Source organism: Corella eumyota, chromosome 5 (assembly GCF_963082875.1).
Source record: "Corella eumyota chromosome 5, kaCorEumy4.1, whole genome shotgun sequence".
NCBI classification, from domain to species: Eukaryota; Metazoa; Chordata; class Ascidiacea; order Phlebobranchia; family Corellidae; genus Corella; species Corella eumyota.
This window is the reverse complement of record NC_137494.1, coordinates 7,809,044-7,828,307: the sequence shown is the minus strand read 5'-3', so window position 1 is coordinate 7,828,307 and position 19,264 is coordinate 7,809,044. Positions and strand designations below refer to the sequence as shown.

The following is a 19,264-nucleotide window of genomic DNA, read 5'->3' as shown; positions in this document are numbered from 1 at the left end:
CGCTAATTACTGACCTAAGTTTTAGGCTCTTTTGTAAGATTGCTACAAATTAAAAAAAGTTTTTTTACTGGGAAACTTAAGCAGAGATCAATATGTGTCAAATTCGTGCGTTACAACAAAGATTAAAAGTTTTAAAATATTCTTTAAAATTAAACGCGTGAATTTACAAATCTATATTACTCGCCACTGCAATCTAGCGGGAAGAAAAACTGATAAATTTTAGTGACTACAATCCATCAACTCGTTTTATTTGAACACATTAGCAGAACTTACACTAAAAATAGATGTATGAAATATATTTAAGGGGCAAATTTAAAATACAAAATAACAAAATCAATTTAAAACATAGAATAAGTCCAGTTTTTGGCACTATTAGAGTTTGCTTTTCAATTTGCTTTTTGTTTGTTGAAAAAAACTTCCGAATCCCAACTATTTCTACAATTAAAAAAAAAATAAATAAAAAAGAACTAAAATGAAGAAATCATAATATAAACAAATAAATGAAAAAGTTGTTAAATTAAGTGGCTATGTTATGATACTTAGTAAATGTAGGTGTAAAAAATGTATACACTTAATATTTTTATTATTATTATTATTAAGAACGCAGATTCTATAAAAAAAATCATTCAAACGAATTAGTGTGGGATGACAGACACTAAAACAGAAATTAAGTGGAAAGAATTTAAATGAAAAAAAAACATTGGAATGGATTTTATAAAAGCTGACTTTCAACGGATACATTCAAAGCGGATAATTTAAAATGGAAACAAATAAAACAACTTATATAAAACGGATTTAAATGAAAAGGAATTAAATGTAAATTGAAGATTGATATTTTGCTTCCAAATTTTTTTTATGTATTACGATAAAACTCTAAAAACTGTTTTAAACTTTAGTTTTTGTTTATTTATTAAAATGTAATACATGTTTTATTGTTAAAAAACAAATATCGATATTTTGCTTAAAAATTTTGTTTAGTTATATCTTGCAATATCAATGCGTGCATGTTTATTAAAAATATTAAAAAAATTTAATGAGATTTATAATTTGTTTAATAGATTTATATGTATATAAAAATATTAATTCGATTTTACTATTTTTGCCTTAAGTTTCTATTATGAAAATTTCCATCTGTTCTGCGTCTTGCAAGAGGGCGCTATCGTGTCGACTATGCATTGTTTGCTATTTACTGTTTTTTATACATGGCGGCGGTTTACAGGCCAACAAGTTTTACCTTTAAGTCCCACTGCAGCCACAATATTTGTTTTCGAAACAGGTAGCTTAAACACGTAACAACAAAATTAGCAAACAAAAGGTTTTTAACTTTATTTTTAAAATCAAGACCTATCAGACATCAGTACGTTACTTGATGCTGGGGCTACCACCACTATACTTCTTATATAATACTATATTATGCCTCTTATGATTTTACTTCTATTAAAAAGGTATTTAAACTATTTCAGTAAGATATCATATTATATATTTTTTAATATTTTTTTAAAAAGAAGAATTTTGTTGTGATGGTAAGCTTGTGCATTAAATTAAAAAAATATTCGAAATATTTCAGTAATATTAAATTTATTAATAAATTAAAGTATCTTAACGTTTATAATTTTAAATGGCTTTATTGTAATTCCCATTTGCTTTAAAATTTTCAAAATACAAAATTAGTCATAATATTTTTTTTATCAATGGTTATCATTATCATGTGGAATTAAAGATTTTAAATTGTAGACCACACAACCGACATTATGACGTCACAAAACAGTTGACTATGGTTCGATGCCGGTGGTCGGACGTCAATTACAATAAGTCGATTATTTCCGCAAAATATTTAAAAGCTTTATTAGCTCATGTACCATTTTATGGACTTTATCAAAAACGCACTGTAGCCAATATTAAAGATATTTTCAAACACCCTAAAAGTAAATGTGTTCATTTATAGTATTCATTTTACCCTTAACTAAATAAGTCACGACAAAGGGTAATCCAGGTAAAATATCGGGCTTTAAATCACTCTCAGCACAAATCGAATGACAACAAATTAGACGAAGAAAACAAGACCATTTGTTCGCATCGGTAACAACAGTATCCCGCAGCGCGTTAACGAACGCCACAGTAATTCTATTGAAGGCATTGGCGCCCTACTACACAGGCGCTTATATCTGTTATGACATGTCCGTGTTATTAAGATATAAACTAAGATCGAAGTAATTTTTTGCTTCTTAGTAATCTCGTTGGTATATACGTGGGTATAGACGACAATATCTTGAAATAGATTAAACTCCTGTAGAGTTTTTATATTAATAATCCCCATACAGGCTAATTAGAAATCATTTTATTTGAACAACGAAATATCCTTTACTTCAAAATTGTATTTTTTATTTTGAGCAATATTAAATATTAAATCCAATTAATAAACTAAATTTTTTTGTTGTTAATTGGGAAAAAATATTAAAATAAATTATTAAAATAAAATTAGTTTTTTTTTAGGAAAAATATATTTAAAACTTAATCAAGATTTTTTAATACGTAATACTACTTAATTTTTAAAACTGCTTATTTGTTAAGAGACGACAATTTAAGATTGTTGGTGACCTTCAAAAAAAATTTTTTATCCTATTTTTATTAATAAATATTCAATGATATAAATTTGAACCAAATAAAAAATAAAATATATTATATATTTTATCGTAATTAATATTAATTTAATTTATATTGGGTTTGGTGACCATGCCATAACATACTTAAAATCTTTATGTAAACATTAATACTTTTGGCATGTTTTAAATCATAAAATTGATTTTGTCATTTTTTCCCGTCGCATTGTTGTAATATTAATTGTATATCGTATTTATTATTTACTTTTATCAACGCGCGAAAAACCAAAATAAAAAAACAAAAATATTCTAGCTTTATAAGCGTATTAACTTCCCTTGCATTAACTTTAACACAAGTAAAATAATTTTTATCAATCATCGACCCAGTTTAAAATAAAAGGTAATTTATCTAATATACAATACTGCCATAATTACGTTAATCTTAAATCCCATTGTATTGGTATTTAGATCTTTGATTTGTAGTACAAAGAGAACCCTGACAATAGATGAGATATTAAGAACAAAATTCCCCCAAGGAGCATATTTTTTTACAATAAATTACGTAAGATTAGTAAAGGTGTTTTGAGGTAACAATATATTAATTCTACCTTCACAAACAAATCCTATTTTAGTTGATTAAGGTCACTAGTTCATTAAATATTCTTTTTAAAAAACAAAATATTTGTAGAAATCCTTTTAAATAAGCAAAAAATATTACTATTTTTATTATATTCATAAAAAAATATTACATTCTTTATTTTTAAAAATATCATTATTTTTTATCATATTTATAAAAAAATTATTATATTTCTTTTTTAAAAAAATATTATAAATTTTTATCATCCTTACCTTTATTAAAGTAAAATACAAATAAACTTAATATATGTATTAAAATATAATAAACAACTTTAATTAACATACTTGATTTATTAATTTTGTGATAAATATCAAAGTAACAAATAGATAGTAAAAATAACGCCATTAATTAAAGTTTGTTACATTTTAAAATAAATTCTATACTTGTGTTATTAATGCACATTTAAATTTTACTATATAATTTTAACAATTTAATAAAAAATAATTTTATTCAAAAATACAATAAAAAAAATAATTTTAAAATATAATTGACGGAAAAAATTCATTAGCAATAACGAGCTAAAATCTAACAGAATTACTTACTTACCTATGCTTATACTTAGTGACATATTTTTAAGGACGTATTTTAAATCGTAATGTTAGCGGAAGAACAAATCTATAAGCGAAGCAAAAGAGTTTAGTCCCCAAGCAAACCACATTATACGCTCTACTAATATTCCAATAGAAATATGTCCAAAAAATAAAAAAATAACATTAGTGTAGCGTGCTAGACACAAATAAAAATGTAAATAAAAATTTTAAAATATTTAATTTAAAAAAAAATTGAAAGTTTTTATTTAACACAAAAAAAGTTGTGTTATATTTTTTAAACATAATTTTAATAACAAAATATTTAAATTTTTTTATTTTTTTATCTAAGCATTTTTTTAAAGGTCAGATGTTTTACTATCGATAAATTTCTTGAATTTATTTGTTAGTCATGATTAATTTACAACTTTTGCTTGATCGTAGGTAATTTCTAATGATCGATACAATATATTTAATCAATTGTGCTCGCAATCCAATAATGCTTAACGCAAAACCGAATAACTCGCCGAAATTTCTTTAAAAAAATTCTTTTCGCCAATCACGGCGAGGGATCAGGCGGGCCAGATTTTTTAATAACACGGCCCGATTCGGCGATGAAGTGATATAATGAACGCGAAGTGCTCTTTAATGGGGAAAAGCTAAATAAACGCGACCACAAAACGGATTAATGATTTCAAGGAGTTAAAACGAAATGCAATTGTGTCTTTAACTTCGCCCTTAAACAGGTTAGGCTAATTCGGTTTGGGATTCGACGAGTCGGCAGCGCACCATTACCGTTCGATCGAACAGCGCACGCCGTCTTCGCGAAAGATTGACACGATTTTCTATGACCACGTGACCGACTCGCGTGCGCCATTTTGTTTCTACACACCGCTTGAATGTTGTGACAGCGGATCAACGAAAACCAATTGGCGCAATTAAAACTTAATCTCCAGAAATCGAAGTATTAACATAAATGTTTTTTTAGTCGGTATGTTATTTGAAATGGCCTTTGAAAGTCTAAAAACCGCAGCAATTTGAAACAAAAGCGACAAAGAAAACAGAGAACAACACTATTATCCCGATCTAAAATAAATGCGGTTATATCCTAAAGTATTTTATTTCGGGGATTTTAATTCAAATAATAACATTAATTAGTTGTTACCTAAATTGTGAATGTTTTTATTTACGATAAGTGTTTTTGTAATAATGCAATAAATAACGCGATTAGATTTTGCCAGTAAAAATTAAAGATGGCGTTAATACATCATATTTAAAAAATATAGGTATTTTAAAAAATTATGAACGATCGAACTAATTTGTACACGTATACGTAAAACGCAGGTCATTTATTAATCATCGGCCTACTTTCTTATTGAAAACCTGTCACTTTTCACTCGGACAATGCAAGATAATTTCGAACTGTTTTAAGCTTGTAAATGCTTCAATCATCTTGGATTACCACCGTATGAGGTAATACTGGGCTCCCCGTGACGTCATTTGCAGGCGAGAATTTTCCTACAGTCTCACGTATTACTTAAGTTGCCGTAATCTTGTTTGTACATGCTTGTTAGTCGGTAGGCATAGTGCTCTAAGTAAATATAGTATTGTTACCTAATATGCCGTCAATCAAGGCCCGCTGTGTGCATTTGTTATGCAGCAAGGCGACTAATTGAGCTTTTATCTTTTGAAACGATCATTTCATATCAAAAATTCTATTGTCGTATGAAAATAACTACATCTATATATTTTTACCTATATTAAAAATCAAACTTTACTATTTTTTGTGGTATATAATTTGTTTTATATGGTAAAATAATTTTACATAAGGCCCTAATGCATTATCAGCGTTATTAAAATAAAAAATAAACAATAATTTAAACTAAAATTTGGATTAAAAATGTAAAATTTGGAATTAATATATGTACATTTGTGAATAAAATTATACAAACATTACCTTCTCTTTTTTTATTAAATTTCAAGACACATTTTTTAATATTAAAATTTAATTTAAAAATAAATTAAATTATTACAACAAAAGTATCAAGTAATGCTATATAAAAAATAACTAAAATCAAATGTGTACGTCTTGTTTTAAATTATATTCTTTCAAAGTTTAAAAAATAACTTTAATTCAATTTTTTTAATATTTAATTATTTAACATGAGCGATAATAGTGTGGTAACATTATACAAGATCAATAAACTTAAAAGAAAACCTTATGTTAGTTAAACACAGGCAAAGTCAATATTTAGTCTTGTAATCTGAATATTAATCCCGATTTGGAAAGTAATCGGGTTGGAGCACCCGGGTAGCGTTTGATGCCCTGCAATAAACCTAAGTGAATCTACAAAAGAAATGAAAGAGCGGATTATAAATATCAGAAAAAGGGAGGCGGGAATATGCTTGGACGTAAAGGGCGATAGGTTGTCATTCCTACATTGATATCTTGACAGTATAGGCTAATAAGCAGCATAGAGGAATATAGAAATTAAACATTACTTTATAAAGTTTTAAATATTAGAAATTTATATTGAATTTTTGAAAGAAATTTAAAGATGCTTTTTAATCGAAATGAAATGCAAGAGCACACCAGTCATTCCCCTGATACGACAACGTCAACGATGCCATCTCCAAAACAGAGTATTATCAACTTTTTGGCCCAGACCGCCGACGCGCGAGCCAACCTAGAAGTACTCTGCCCCAGCATTCGCCCCAACATCCTAGCAGCTGCAAACGCTTTGCGGTCCCTCTTTAACCAAAATCTAAACGCCAACCTTACGCCGCCAACACAACCTTTTCCGGTTTTGACGTTCAGCCCCTCTCAGATTGCGACGGTTTGTGCCAGCCTTCAGGAAAGTGGGGATATTGAGCGATTGGCCCGGTTCCTCTGGTCTCTTCCGGCTGTACCGGGAGTTCTAGAAGTTTTAAACACAAACGAAACCGTGTTACGTGCTCGAGCCATGGTTGCTTACCACCAGGGCCATTTTCGCGACCTGTACGCCATTTTGGAAAATCACCGATTTCAGCAAAAAGATTCCCACGGCAAATTGCAGGTAAATATTAGGAAGCGTTTGTAAATAAGTTTAACACCATTTAACTTATTTAAAACGATGCGAGCTTATCTAATTTTAATTATCCTAAGTTTGAGTTTTTAATTTATTAATTTTTAAACACCAAACAATAATTAAAAAAATGACCAAAATATTTTTGAAGGCGATGTGGCTGGAAGCTCATTACCGCGAGGCGGAAAAGTTAAGAGGAAGACCGCTCGGCCCCGTCGACAAATACCGCATCCGGAAGAAGTTTCCCCTTCCCAGAACCATCTGGGACGGGGAGCAAAAAACTCACTGCTTTAAAGTAAGTTTTGTTTATATTGCTAAAAAGTCGTTAGAATAATTTTTTACCGGAAAAAAAGTAAGACTTCGGTTCCCAGTATATTATCCAATACCATATTTAAAAATTAAATGTCATTTAGAACCAGATTTCAGATTTAATTTTTATATAACACAATAATTTATAAATTAGATTTACATTTTAAATGGGGTGCCAAATAATAACTTGATTTTTATACCCAACTTTCTGTTGATTATTTTGTCATAATAATTTGTTTTAATATGTGTTTATAATTTTTATTTAAAAAACAAAAAAATTCATGTCTAAGGCAGTTGTTTACATCAATAAATTTTTAAAACAATATTCTTATACAGCAAAATATTTATATTAATTTTCATTTAGGAACGAACGAGAAGCCTATTGCGCGAATGGTATCTTCAAGACCCTTACCCGAACCCAACCAAAAAACGGGAGCTGGCTCTTGCCACGGGACTTACCCCAACACAAGTGGGTAACTGGTTTAAAAACCGTCGACAACGAGATAGAGCAGCAGCCGCAAAAAACAAGTAAAAATTTAATTAAAATTATTTGCAAAAAAACGCATTTTGTTTAACGTCTAAAGTTTACCATTTTGTTTTATTTAAAATAGTTGTTTTTAATTTTAATTTTTAGTTTAAATTAAGATTTTTAGATTTATCAAATTTAAAATTTTTTTTTTTGTAATTCGCAGTCGACTTCAACAAATAGACACTGTCAGCCCGCGTCAGAAAAGTCCCTCGCCCCAATCCTACCCGAACGAAATGCTACGTAACTACGCTCACCCAAGTAATTCTTTTTGGTCCGGCAAATTTCATAATTTTAGCCTGAACATGGCGAACTTTTCCAAACTTCAATCTGCCGAGAACAGCATGTTTGCGCAGGCTGCTGCCAAGCCGCCGAGTTCGGCCATGTTTTTTCCGATATCACCGCAAACGACGCCGACGCAAAATTCGTCCTCGCCGACGCATCTCTTGTCGCCCGAGTCGCCCAATTCCAATTACAACGACGATGAAGGTAACAAAAGCGATGGTACCAGTGACCAAGAAACAATTCGTGTGAAAAAATTGGAAAGCACTAATAAAGTGGTACAACTAGTATAAGACAACTCGTAGTCGCACATACAGTAGCGGTAAAGTTTTTATTTTTTGCACTCTTTTTGTTTCACTTTGTGCAACCCCGTTGGTGTAGAATACAAATATTTTCAATTTCATGTTTGATAAAATGTTACTTGCACAAGCGGCTCTGGTTGGAAACATTTGAATAAAGGAAATGCGGATTGACATTTTCATATTTAATCTTTTAACGAATTACTCGACGTCAAAGGAGTTTAATGCCAGCAAATTCGAGTAATATTTCCTACGCAGTCGGTCTGTGCTTAGCAGTCCTCGGAGAATAGGTTTTAGGTAGTCCATAAGTAGTGACTAATTTTTATAATACCAGCGTTAAGAACGACGCAGGGAATGTAATTAAAATAATGCTTGGATATTGTGAAACGTACAACCATTATCGACCTAAGCGATTGATATTGTTCAGATTGAGGCAATCAAAAAATAAATAAGTACGTATTAGTAACCTCGTGAGAAACGCTATATCCATAGAGGTTTAAAAAGCTAAACCAGTAATTAATATAATAATCATCATAATCATAGAAAGCGTTTCTACTGAGGTTAAAACCCATGCTTAAAGTATACCAGATACACATTTTATCATTTTTATAAATTTAGTTTATAATTAGGTACATAAAGTTGCGCAAACAGTATACGCAATTAGGAGACTTAGAAAGCGTAGGCTGTCGTTTTTTCTTCAGCAAAAGCGCATATAAACAACCGTACAAAACAAATAAGTATAATCGCTTGTCATAACGAAACTGGTCGAAAATATTGATCCAATTATTGTTCCTTTTAAAATTACGCATGACAGTAAGGTGAAATCTATTCACAAAGATCTAAATCTACAATGACATTTCCCTTACGTTTAGATAGAATATGCTTTGCCTTATTTAAAAAAAATGGTAGCGATTCTACTTGTAAGTTTTATGTTAAACGAATTATTGAGTGGTATCAAAATATCTTATTTAAAAAAAATCTATTTAAAACAATAATGTTAACTTACTCATAATTGTAAAAGTTGTGACAAAATGTTTTTTTTTACAAAGTTTCAGGAAGTATTTTCTTATATTAAACACAAATTTGCAGTTGTGTTAGTATAGTTATATTAGATAAAAAAACAAAACCTTTTTTTCCACATCTACCAGGAAAAATGGCATCATGTGCTGATTCAAATTAACATAAACAAACGTTTTGATCCACATGTGACACAGTTTATATTAAGAGTTTTTTGTTACTGGAGCTGCAAAAGTTTTTTTTGTATTAAATCAACCTTACTTGTAAGTTGTTTTTAGACTTTTGAATTCATTGCTTTTAATGCTTAAGTATACATTTCAGCTTTAAAAATCCATCTTTATTATGAAAAAATGGTAAAATTCAACCCAGAACTTCATGAAATAAAGTGTTTCAACAACAACACTACATCAGGCTTTGGACAAACTGAAGCATGCTTAAAAACTTACCTTGTTTTTTTAAAAAATTCTAGAATTAGTATAACTAAAGGTAACCTGTATCTAGTTACATTTATTATAGTTTCGCTAAACAAATTCTGTTTATAACACAAAATTGCACCAGACTAAATAAAACGCATTATTATATAGGTCTATACAAAAAACCATGATATACATCCTAATAGAATAAAAAGTAACAATATATTAAGAATACGAGATAGAAAAGAATGCTTTATGTACAAAATTATGTCTTGAATTTTTTACCTGAAACATGTAAAACTCAACAGTTTGTTTTAAATGGTAAAACTATTTACCAAAACATTAATTAAAAAAACAATTAATGGCATAGACCAAAGAGCAAGTATAAAAAGGGATACTGCAATTTTACAGAGTGATTTACAAAAACTTTTAACATTATTGAACTAAATCCAATCATTTAAAAAGAAAGATAATATTCAACTTTAAACAGTAGATAAGAATGCTCCAAAGAGAAAGCACAAACAAAAAATAAGCTAGAGAAATTTCACACATTTAAAAAAAGGTTTGAAAATTATTTTGAAATCAACCGCACGTACTTTAGCAAATAAAACAATTTGTGCACCCAATTTACCGGCGTAATCGAATCAAACAGCCCTGCACGCATTTAAAACAAAACAGAAAAATATTTAGAAAAAAGTTTCGCACCAAATTTTTTTGTTGTCGTATTTTTTAGCAAAATTTCAAAGAAAAAGGTAATCGAAAAGAAAGTAACAATTAAAGTCTATTAGGAATGTGGAAACAGGCTAAGATCAAAGTGAGTTACAGTGACATTGGTTTCAGTATCTGTTGAAGATTTTTCAATATTATCGGAGTTGGTATATTCTGATGCTTTCTCAGAAACATTTATTCCACCTCCTTCCCTATTTTCAATACTGACATTGTCCAAACTAGGTAATTGTGCGGTGATATTTTTATCATCACCATGACAGTTCTTGTGATCATCAACATTTTTATGATCCTTGCGTTTATGATTGTCATGATCACTTTCATTATCCTCGTGGTCATTTTCATGATCCTCATGATCACTTTCATGATCGCTTTCATGATCACTTTCATGATCCTCATGATCCTTATGATCCCTTTCATGATCTTCATGATCACTTTCATGATGTATCAGTACACTTTCAGGATTTTTATTACAATTTTCCCTGTTATGATTCTCATGATAAACGTCATGATCTTCATTATTTGCGAGGTCATTTTGATGATCAACATAATCCCCTTTTTGATCTTCATGAGCATTTTTATGATCTATATAAGCACTTTCAGAATCATGATTAAAATTGTCATTTTCAGGATTTACCGACAAACTTGTTTCACTCTTCCTAGAACTTTTATTAGTTGTCACATCAGTTTTACAGTTTTCATCTTTTACTTTATTGTCGGGTGTGATAAGGGTCTCATCTGAAATGTCAGGTTTTTGTTCAGATTCATCAACATTTGATAGATTTTTTACATCACAGGTATTCATTTCATGGCCTAAATTATTGTTGTCCTTTTGAATTTGATTAGATGCTGATGTAGGAGGACTCTCTTCTGGTGGATTTTCAAAAATATCGAATGATTCCTCTTCTGAAGTTTCGGTAACATCTGTGATATTTTGTTTTGGCAATTTATCTTCAGATGCTGATAAATTAGTGATAGGTTTATGCTGATCAGATTGTGAAGTTTCTGTGTTATTGACATTGGTGTGCATAAAGGTAACTGCTTCTTTAGAAGTATCTGGTTTTATGTCAGGAGTTTCAGGCAATGATGGTAAAGTTTTCGAGGTTTCTTGATTTTCGTTTGATTTTGATCTTTTTTCAATTTCACAACTGCTATACATTATCGGTAAAACCTAAAATTTTACAGTAAACTGCTTTTTAAAGAAATTTGAAAGCACATATAAATCAAATCCTATTTTTATATGTACAATTTAAGTATATTTACTAATAAGGTTTTTTAGATAATAAATAGTGCTTAGAAATGTATTTCTTTGTGTTGTGGCTATGTCATATCAGAACTGATTTCATACAGGTAGTATTAAATTTTATATTAAATTATAAACTGCCAGCTAAAATGCCTAATAATAAATTTTTAAAACAACTTTAGCCATGAATTAAATAATATTTATGCAGATAAAATTTTTTGAATGTTTGTAAGCCAAGGGTTTTGCCCACTACATGCTGTCGCCTTAATAAATACTTTCACAAAAAAAAGGTTGCCCTTATTTACGATGTAAAAAAATAAACCATGTGTTGTAGTATGTATATGTCGTGAAAACAACCTTCCCACATTGAGGATAAAGATATATGTATATAAAAAAAAAACTTTAAAATTAATTTTTTTAATTTTAACAGTTACTCTAATTAATATTATTAAACTATAGTCTTACATGATGATATGATACACTATTGCTGGGTAGAAACTCAGGTGAATTTATGGGACTGTCATCGGCGTAAGACGCAAATAACTTATCACTGTTTGATGCAAAGTTATTGTTGCTGTTGTTTGAGCTTTTGGTTGGCATAGCTGAAGTGTTGACCGGCGAATTTGCAGCATTTGTCATGTCCATATACCTGGTATAAACCTTACAATTATAATATCTTATTATAGATTGATTTTCAAGTAATACTGATTGATAGCTCATCCTTCCAAGGCATTTTACTTGTTGTATTGTGGTAGTAACTCATCCAGCGATAATTTACCCATGCACAACAAATGGCAGTTTTATTTATTTTGTACTTCTACATAATTAACATATATATAATGTCCATAAAGCCACCATTGTTTTATATGTGAGGTCACTTTTTAAAATTATTTTAATTGTTGTTTTATAGGAAAACATATACAATAACAATATATTGTTTTGTATACCTGAGTCCAGACGCAACATCTTCTTCTGTTTTTCGGGCTCGATCTTTTTGAACGTTTAGCACTCTTCTTAGAGCATTTTCCTTGTTTCTGGCGGCGTACAGTAAAATGTCGGAAAAAAGCGACTCCTGCTTTTCTTGCAGCTCTTTCAACTGTATTAAATTTGGGTTATACATAATTAAATGGAGTACTTGTCAAAGTAAAATGAAATATTAGCGACTATTTACCGTTGTGTCTTTAGAATTTGGTTTATCAATATCAAGACGAAGCAGTGAATAATTAATTTTAAACGCTAAGCTAAGAGCCATTAATCCAGCAACTTTGATGTTGTTGTTTCTAAGATCCAGGCGAATTATTCGCGGTGATTCTGCCAGAAATTCTGCCAGAGCTATTGCACCTAAAAACAAATGTGTTTAAAATAATATTTTTGATATTATGTTACCTTAACAACCCCAGACATTTTTAACCTACAAAAAAATAGGGGGACAACTTAAAACGGGCTTACCTAAGCCTACTTAACTTAAGCCAACATAATTTGGGAATGAATATCTGTAAAAAAGTCTTGTCTTAAAAAAAGTTACGTCTTAAAAAAAGTTTTTTGTTAGAAAAGTATTAATAATTTTGCTCTAAATTTATTTTAAACGGTTTAACATTTTTATCAAGCTATAAATATTAGTGTTTCATAACCATAATTTGCAAACTCTTTTAACTTAGGCTTGCATATTTGCACAACATACTGACATAGTTATTTTAACACACAGTAGCTATTTATAAATATTACAAATATCACATAATAAAAACATATTATAGTTATGCTGATATAAAGTTATCAATTCAAATTATCAAAAATAAAGTTATCAAATATGCATTGTTTGTTTTTGTAAGGTATACAAGTTTATTCAGCCAATAGGTGTATAGCAATGGTAGTAACACACTCACCTAAAATACAGGATATCCGTGTAATATTGTTTGAAAATTACCAAGATTATATATATACAATATTTATTAGTTGTAAACAAATTATATTTACCTTCGCAAGTTAGTTTTGCACCAACTAATCCCAATCTTAACAAGGAATGATTTTGAAGTAACCCTTCTTTAAGTTTTGATACCCCGTCATCACCCAACACATTCTGACCCAGGTTCAACGTCGACAAACTGACAATATGTCGCTAAAGTAACAGGAAAAAAATAAATATGCATTGATAGAGTAATTGCTTAAGAATTTAATTACAGGAAGGGCAGAAGACACTTCCTTGTTTTTATATTGCTTGCTTTACTCTGCTTTAAAGGCCTCCAAATCTCTAACACAGTCAATTTTAATTTAAACGAAAACTGATAGGGCGAAAGCCAAATTTAAAATTCAAAAACGCAAAAACAAAATATCAATTTAAATTAAGAAGAACGTAAACACCATACCAATGTCATGGCAAGTTTAGCCATGCTTTGGTGCGAAATTTGGTTGTTCCACAACACCAGCGTTTGAAGACCAGCAACGCCATTTACATTATTATGTGATTGGTTTTGGCTCATTAGACCAGCACAAATATGGCAAAGTCCAGCGTCCTGTATTTAAATGCAAATTAAATTTAAAGAAGAAATTAAACTAAACTTTTTTATGCAAAAATACTATTGGTAAATATTACAATATGACTCAACATTAGTCAGGCTGTACACATTACATGTTTTGGTTAGAACACGTTTTGATTTTTCCTAATAACATGTTATCAGTCCTAAAGATCATACTCAAGTAGTTAATTACATGACCGTACTAACTTTATTTAATGACTTAAATATAATTGGCAATTAACAATAAAATAATTTTACATAACCTAATGTTAATTAATCTATGAAAATGAATATTTTGATTCAAAACACATTTTATACATAAACTGATTGTTGAGGTTAATTCAACTAATGTATTTAACTTATAGCATTAAACGGATCTAGCTCATTTTATTAAAGAATTTTTAAGATTTTTTAAATGCTAGAATAAACTTTATCCAGCCATATATTAAAAACTAAAACAAAAGTTTAGTAAATAACGTTTTATCAAAATTTGGGTCTTCCCAGAAAAAGGTTATAATAAGAGGGGTAAATAAAAAAATGTTGGTAAAATGGTATTTTCGGTATCTTGTTTTTAAAGGACAACAGTAATTCAGTTTTAACAGTTGTTATTTAATTTATACACACAAATATTTTAGTTTAAAATATAGTCTTAAAAAAATACATTTTTGTTTATAAAACCTGTATTAAATTGTTTCTTATATCCAGCAGTTGCAGAATGATGTTGGATCTTAGTAGATTAGCAATCTGTAGGGCATCTGTTGAAAGCAGGCGATTGTCAGCCAGAAATAATTCTCTAAGTGTTGTGTTCATTCTTAATGCAGCCACTAGAAGTATAACGGTTTAAAAAAAAGTTTAAAATCGTGTTGTTTTCTTACAAAAAATTGCTTTTAAATAAGACTCCGAATTAAGTCAATAATTGTATACACATAAAAATTCAACTTTTTTTTAAAAAAAATATAGCATTATAATTTATTGTCTGTATTTTGCAAAATGCAGTATTTAACAACCATTTAAATAAAATTTACAGTTCCCAAAAGTACAAACTATAAGTCCAACAAACCTATAAGTAACATAGGCCTTCCACTGAGCATAGCATTTTCAAGATGAAGGGTTACAAGTGTGTTACTTAATCTCAGTGCTCTACCAACAAATGGAACGGCTTGATCCGTTAGAGGCACGCTGTGTCCATCAAATAACCGTAAACACGACATCTAAATTTCCATATAAACAAACAGAATTATTTCAATGTGTATGGAGGTGTTTCTTTATTTAGTAAAACTGTATGTCTAGTGTTTTATGCCCTAAAACATGTTGAAACTGGACTGTTCCTAATCTGCTTTAATTATCTTTGTTAAACTTTAATATATTGCATGTCAGACTAGACACATATATAATCAAAACCATTTGGCCACATTGACATTTTTCCAACAAAAATTTTGAGAAACGATATTTCGCTTAAATTTGGGTCAACATATATTTTTAGAAAATAAGGGAGTATTTTCAAAAGTGGGTAAGGGTAAAAAAGGGTTAAAAAAAGTCTTGTTGTCAGTAAGATGGCACTTTCAGTCAAACATCTATTCAATTAAATGTATGATAAAAAATAATATTTACCTTTCTCATCATATGAGCAGCAGCTTGCCAACCTCTTGTCCCAAAATTTCGGTTAAAACCAATCAATACATTTACAGCAGATTCATAATATTCAATCATGTCGAACAGTGCTGCAGCAGACTAAAAAGTATAAATGAGTACACTTAAGATTTAATACAGAAAAAAGTTTAAAAATATTATATAGCTAAAATTTATGCGATTTAAAATATAATTTTTTTGTATATATTTATTCGCAATGTGGGAAGGTCGACTTCCCAGCTTAAACATAGAATAACACCAGTTACCCGGGCCCAGCCTCAAGTTGGTGTCTAAAGTTTAGAATATTATAGTTTCTAATTGCTCGACAATTTTAAGCTGCTGATAAAGTGCTGGCTCAACAGAAGTTTAAACTGTTTATAGTGCCTTACTCAAGGGCGCTACAGCACGAGAGCAGTGGGATCGAACCAAGGACCTCATGTAGTGAAGCCAAATGTTTTGACCACTTCACCATGCTGCTGGTAAGATTTTAAGATTTACCAAAAATAAGATTTTTAAGATTTAATAATTCATAGTTTTATTTTTAAACACAAATTATCTTACATCATCGTCTAAGTTTGTTGCCTCCAGATCCATGATAACAAATTGAACTCTTTTAAAAACAGCTTCAAGTGTTTCAACAACCTTTGAATCCAATTTTTCCCCTAATGTCAATAAAAAATTTGGTTAGACGAAAAATAAAAATTTTTAATATTTTATTTTTTAAATTTATTAAGGCTGTATTGATTAACGAGAAATATTACATTTTCTTAAGTTCCATTAGGTATCAAAGTATAGCAGTACTGGGAGTTAAATCCAAAACCCCAAAATTAATAGGAGGACATACTAGTTAGATTAGACCGTTATCTACCAATGAGCATAGCCACTTACCTTTCAATGTTAAAGAGTGGGTTCTTATTGAAAAGTCCTTAATTTCCTAAAAATTAACAATAAATTATCAAAAAATCCTTGCCAAAAGTTTAAAATGATTAACTTAAAATTCAATTCAAGGAAATACCTGTAGTTGAACTAGTAGTTTTGTTATGGGTTTGACCCCCCAGTGTTGACAGGATTGTGTATAAGCTTGAATTAATTCCTCTGTAGAGGTAAACTTTGCTAAAAAACAAAAACATTTTCACTTTTAAGTAATTGAAAAGTAAACAAAAAAAAAAAATAAACATGGATATTTTATCAAGTCCTATTTGACGATTCAGTATTAAAAAAAATGATAAGAAATGTTTTCTGAAATAAACTGTCATTGAAATATTTGTTTTTTTTACAGATCGACACATTCAAAAATCGAACACAAGACCGTAGAATCTTAACATAAAGTAACACAAGACCGTAGAATCTTAACATAAAAAACTGTTGTTACATTAACTCCATTTAAAGTCATTGGTGGTTTAAATATTACCACTCTGAGTTTGTAATGTTTATAGCACCTTACTTGCTGCTACTACATAAAATTAGTGTAGCTTAAACCCCAAACCTATGTGGTTAAGTTAACCAACCTAACCACTTTGGATTTAAGTTATAAGAATTTAACTAAAATTGGCTCTTTTTCTTAAAGTTTTCGGTTATTTAAACGTTTTTTTTTTGTTTAAACGATTTATAAGAACACTAACCAGATGCCCATGGATTTCGGGGTTCACCGTAACCACTTATAATCTTGTCGCCATCAGGAAAGCTCACTCTTCGGGAATAATTTTTAATCTTTTGTTGCGATAAAATACTGCTCACGTTGTTGCTTTGTTGTTGAAAACTTTTTGACATTTCTGCCACAGTGTCTTAAAAATAATAAAAAAAACATCATATAAACATTAAAAATGCACTGCCTAATTATACAATGCCTTTTACTTAATGATTCATCAGTAATGTTTTTATTAAAATTATACGATTATAAAAAGAAATACTAAAAAATCTAAACAAAAAATATTTTTTTCTTAAATGAATTTAATTGGCTTTAACTTTAGGCAACAAATTACAAACTTAATAACTAATTTATATAAATTGTATTTACACTCAAAGCACAATTTTTTTTAAAAAGGCAGACACTAAGCATTAAAGCATAAATTGTAAATACCATCTTTGTTTTCAGCCAGCTCATAAATTGGTTCATTTTCCTCTGGTTCAAGTATTCTTGGCGAATTTAAGGAAATTGAATTTATTGAAGCTTCGGTGATATAATCACTATTGTCCCTTATATCGGCTGCCGATAACGACATGATAATATTTTATAAAATATGATCCACTTATTTAATTTTGACAGTCGAAGTACTGGCCAAAAAGTAAAAAAATTGGAGTTAATAAATGAGTTAATAAAACAAAAAAATAATGAGCAGTACTAAAACCTTTAAAGTCGAACCCGCATAATCTCTCAGCTCTTTAGGTAAATACCGCATTCATCCCAAAGTAAAATACAAAAATGCCGTTCCGTCCTCCATTTCGCAAATTTTTGTTAATGTTTACATATAGGCCAACACTATCCCGCATCCCATACTTTAGTATTGTCCAAAATAATACATTTCGGCAATTGACACGAAAGTTAAGAAAGACAATAAGCAGATAGACCTTTTTACAGATACTTATAAAATTTACAAGATTGAAGTATCAAATAGACCAAACTTATTATAAATGGGTATTAAAAGGATCAAAGGGATCAAATGTATACTAAATGGTTAACGAATAAATTGAATGGATCAAATGGATCACATGTTAAAGTTCATGCTGAATGGCAGAATGGGTAAGGCTGTACAGCTGTCAGGCTGTAAAGGTAGGGGTTAAGTTAAATTTTATTTATCAACTTCTCTAATTATCAATTAACGTTTTGGTGCCCACCTTTGTCCTTAAATATGTTTTTTTGGTGTGACTTACTCTTATTAGCCTGCTAGACAGCTAGAGCTATAGAGTGACACTAGAGTAACTGTCTAAGATGGACCAAGAGCAGAAGAGTGTCAAGTATAAAAGGCCTGACTGAAAACTTGCTATGTCCGTTTGTTGTTTGTATGTAAAAAAAAGGTAAACGTAACATTTCACTTTAAAGTCTTTAATATTAAAACTATTTTATAACTGAACGGGCCTGACCGCAAACAAAACGTGTTTACTATCTTTGTCAAAACTTAAAATGTGGCAGTTTTTTACCTAAATGCAATGTTTTCGTTTTCTTTTTGTAAACAGAGATTATAACCAAAACTGTGGTGCCGTGAAAAAATTGTGATAAAAATATAAAAACTTTAAAATAAGGATGTAGAAATCGGCATTACAATAACAAATGGTACTAATATTATAACATTTTTTCAAATTATGATTAAATGACTAAAATGTTGGTCCATAACAATTTTTAACAATCGAAAAAGCTTTTTCGCATATACCACCGTAGATATATTTCTGCATAATACATGTTATCGAATACCTGAATATACATTATATTTTAATGTATACATCAATATTCAATATATATCAATGTATGCGTATATATAAG

At 29.6% G+C, this 19,264-nt stretch overlaps 2 protein-coding genes across 3 annotated transcripts; one reads left to right on the top strand and one right to left on the bottom strand.

Moving 5' to 3' along the window:
* Window positions 1-6,322: 6,322 nt before the first annotated feature.
* LOC145753414 (homeobox protein ceh-32-like) lies at window positions 6,323-8,239 on the top strand. Its single transcript, XM_082569826.1, has 4 exons — window positions 6,323-6,820; window positions 6,981-7,124; window positions 7,503-7,666; window positions 7,831-8,239. Exons 1-4 carry the CDS (start codon window positions 6,323-6,325, stop codon window positions 8,237-8,239), a joined length of 1,215 nt encoding a protein of 404 aa, XP_082425952.1.
* Window positions 8,240-9,749: 1,510 nt separating this feature from the next.
* Window positions 9,750-18,923, bottom strand: LOC145751849 (uncharacterized). Of its 2 annotated transcripts, none has more exons than XM_082567970.1 (15): window positions 18,135-18,923; window positions 17,867-18,060; window positions 17,409-17,570; window positions 16,802-16,899; window positions 16,675-16,720; window positions 16,348-16,448; window positions 15,769-15,888; window positions 15,218-15,368; window positions 14,836-14,981; window positions 14,008-14,154; window positions 13,619-13,760; window positions 12,816-12,985; window positions 12,592-12,740; window positions 12,110-12,293; window positions 9,750-11,572 (listed from the first exon to the last, which is right to left on the bottom strand). In XM_082567970.1, the coding sequence occupies exons 2-15, from the start codon at window positions 18,006-18,008 to the stop codon at window positions 10,460-10,462; spliced, it is 2,871 nt and encodes a 956-aa protein (XP_082424096.1). In that variant the 5' UTR covers window positions 18,009-18,060; window positions 18,135-18,923; the 3' UTR covers window positions 9,750-10,459. The 2 variants fall into 2 exon arrangements, with proteins under 2 accessions (XP_082424096.1, XP_082424097.1); XM_082567971.1 differs by having other exon boundaries at window positions 17,867-18,548; window positions 18,622-18,923.
* Between the last annotated feature and the right edge of the window lie 341 nt (window positions 18,924-19,264).

Bases quoted from the DNA above. Each gene is read 5' to 3' on its own strand.
- LOC145753414 (XM_082569826.1), top strand. From the start codon at position 6,323: ATGCTTTTTAATCGAAATGAAATGCAAGAGCACACCAGTCATTCCCCT. The intron at 7,125-7,502 runs GTAAGTTTTGTT...ATTTTCATTTAG, and splicing joins AAAAAACTCACTGCTTTAAA to GAACGAACGAGAAGCCTATT. The intron at 7,667-7,830 runs GTAAAAATTTAA...TGTAATTCGCAG, and splicing joins GCAGCAGCCGCAAAAAACAA to TCGACTTCAACAAATAGACA.
- LOC145751849 (XM_082567970.1), bottom strand. From the start codon at position 18,008: ATGTCGTTATCGGCAGCCGATATAAGGGACAATAGTGATTATATCACC. The intron at 16,721-16,801 runs GTATTTCCTTGA...GTTAATTTTTAG, and splicing joins AACTACTAGTTCAACTACAG to GAAATTAAGGACTTTTCAAT. The intron at 11,573-12,109 runs GTAAGACTATAG...GTAAAATTTTAG, and splicing joins ATAGTGTATCATATCATCAT to GTTTTACCGATAATGTATAG.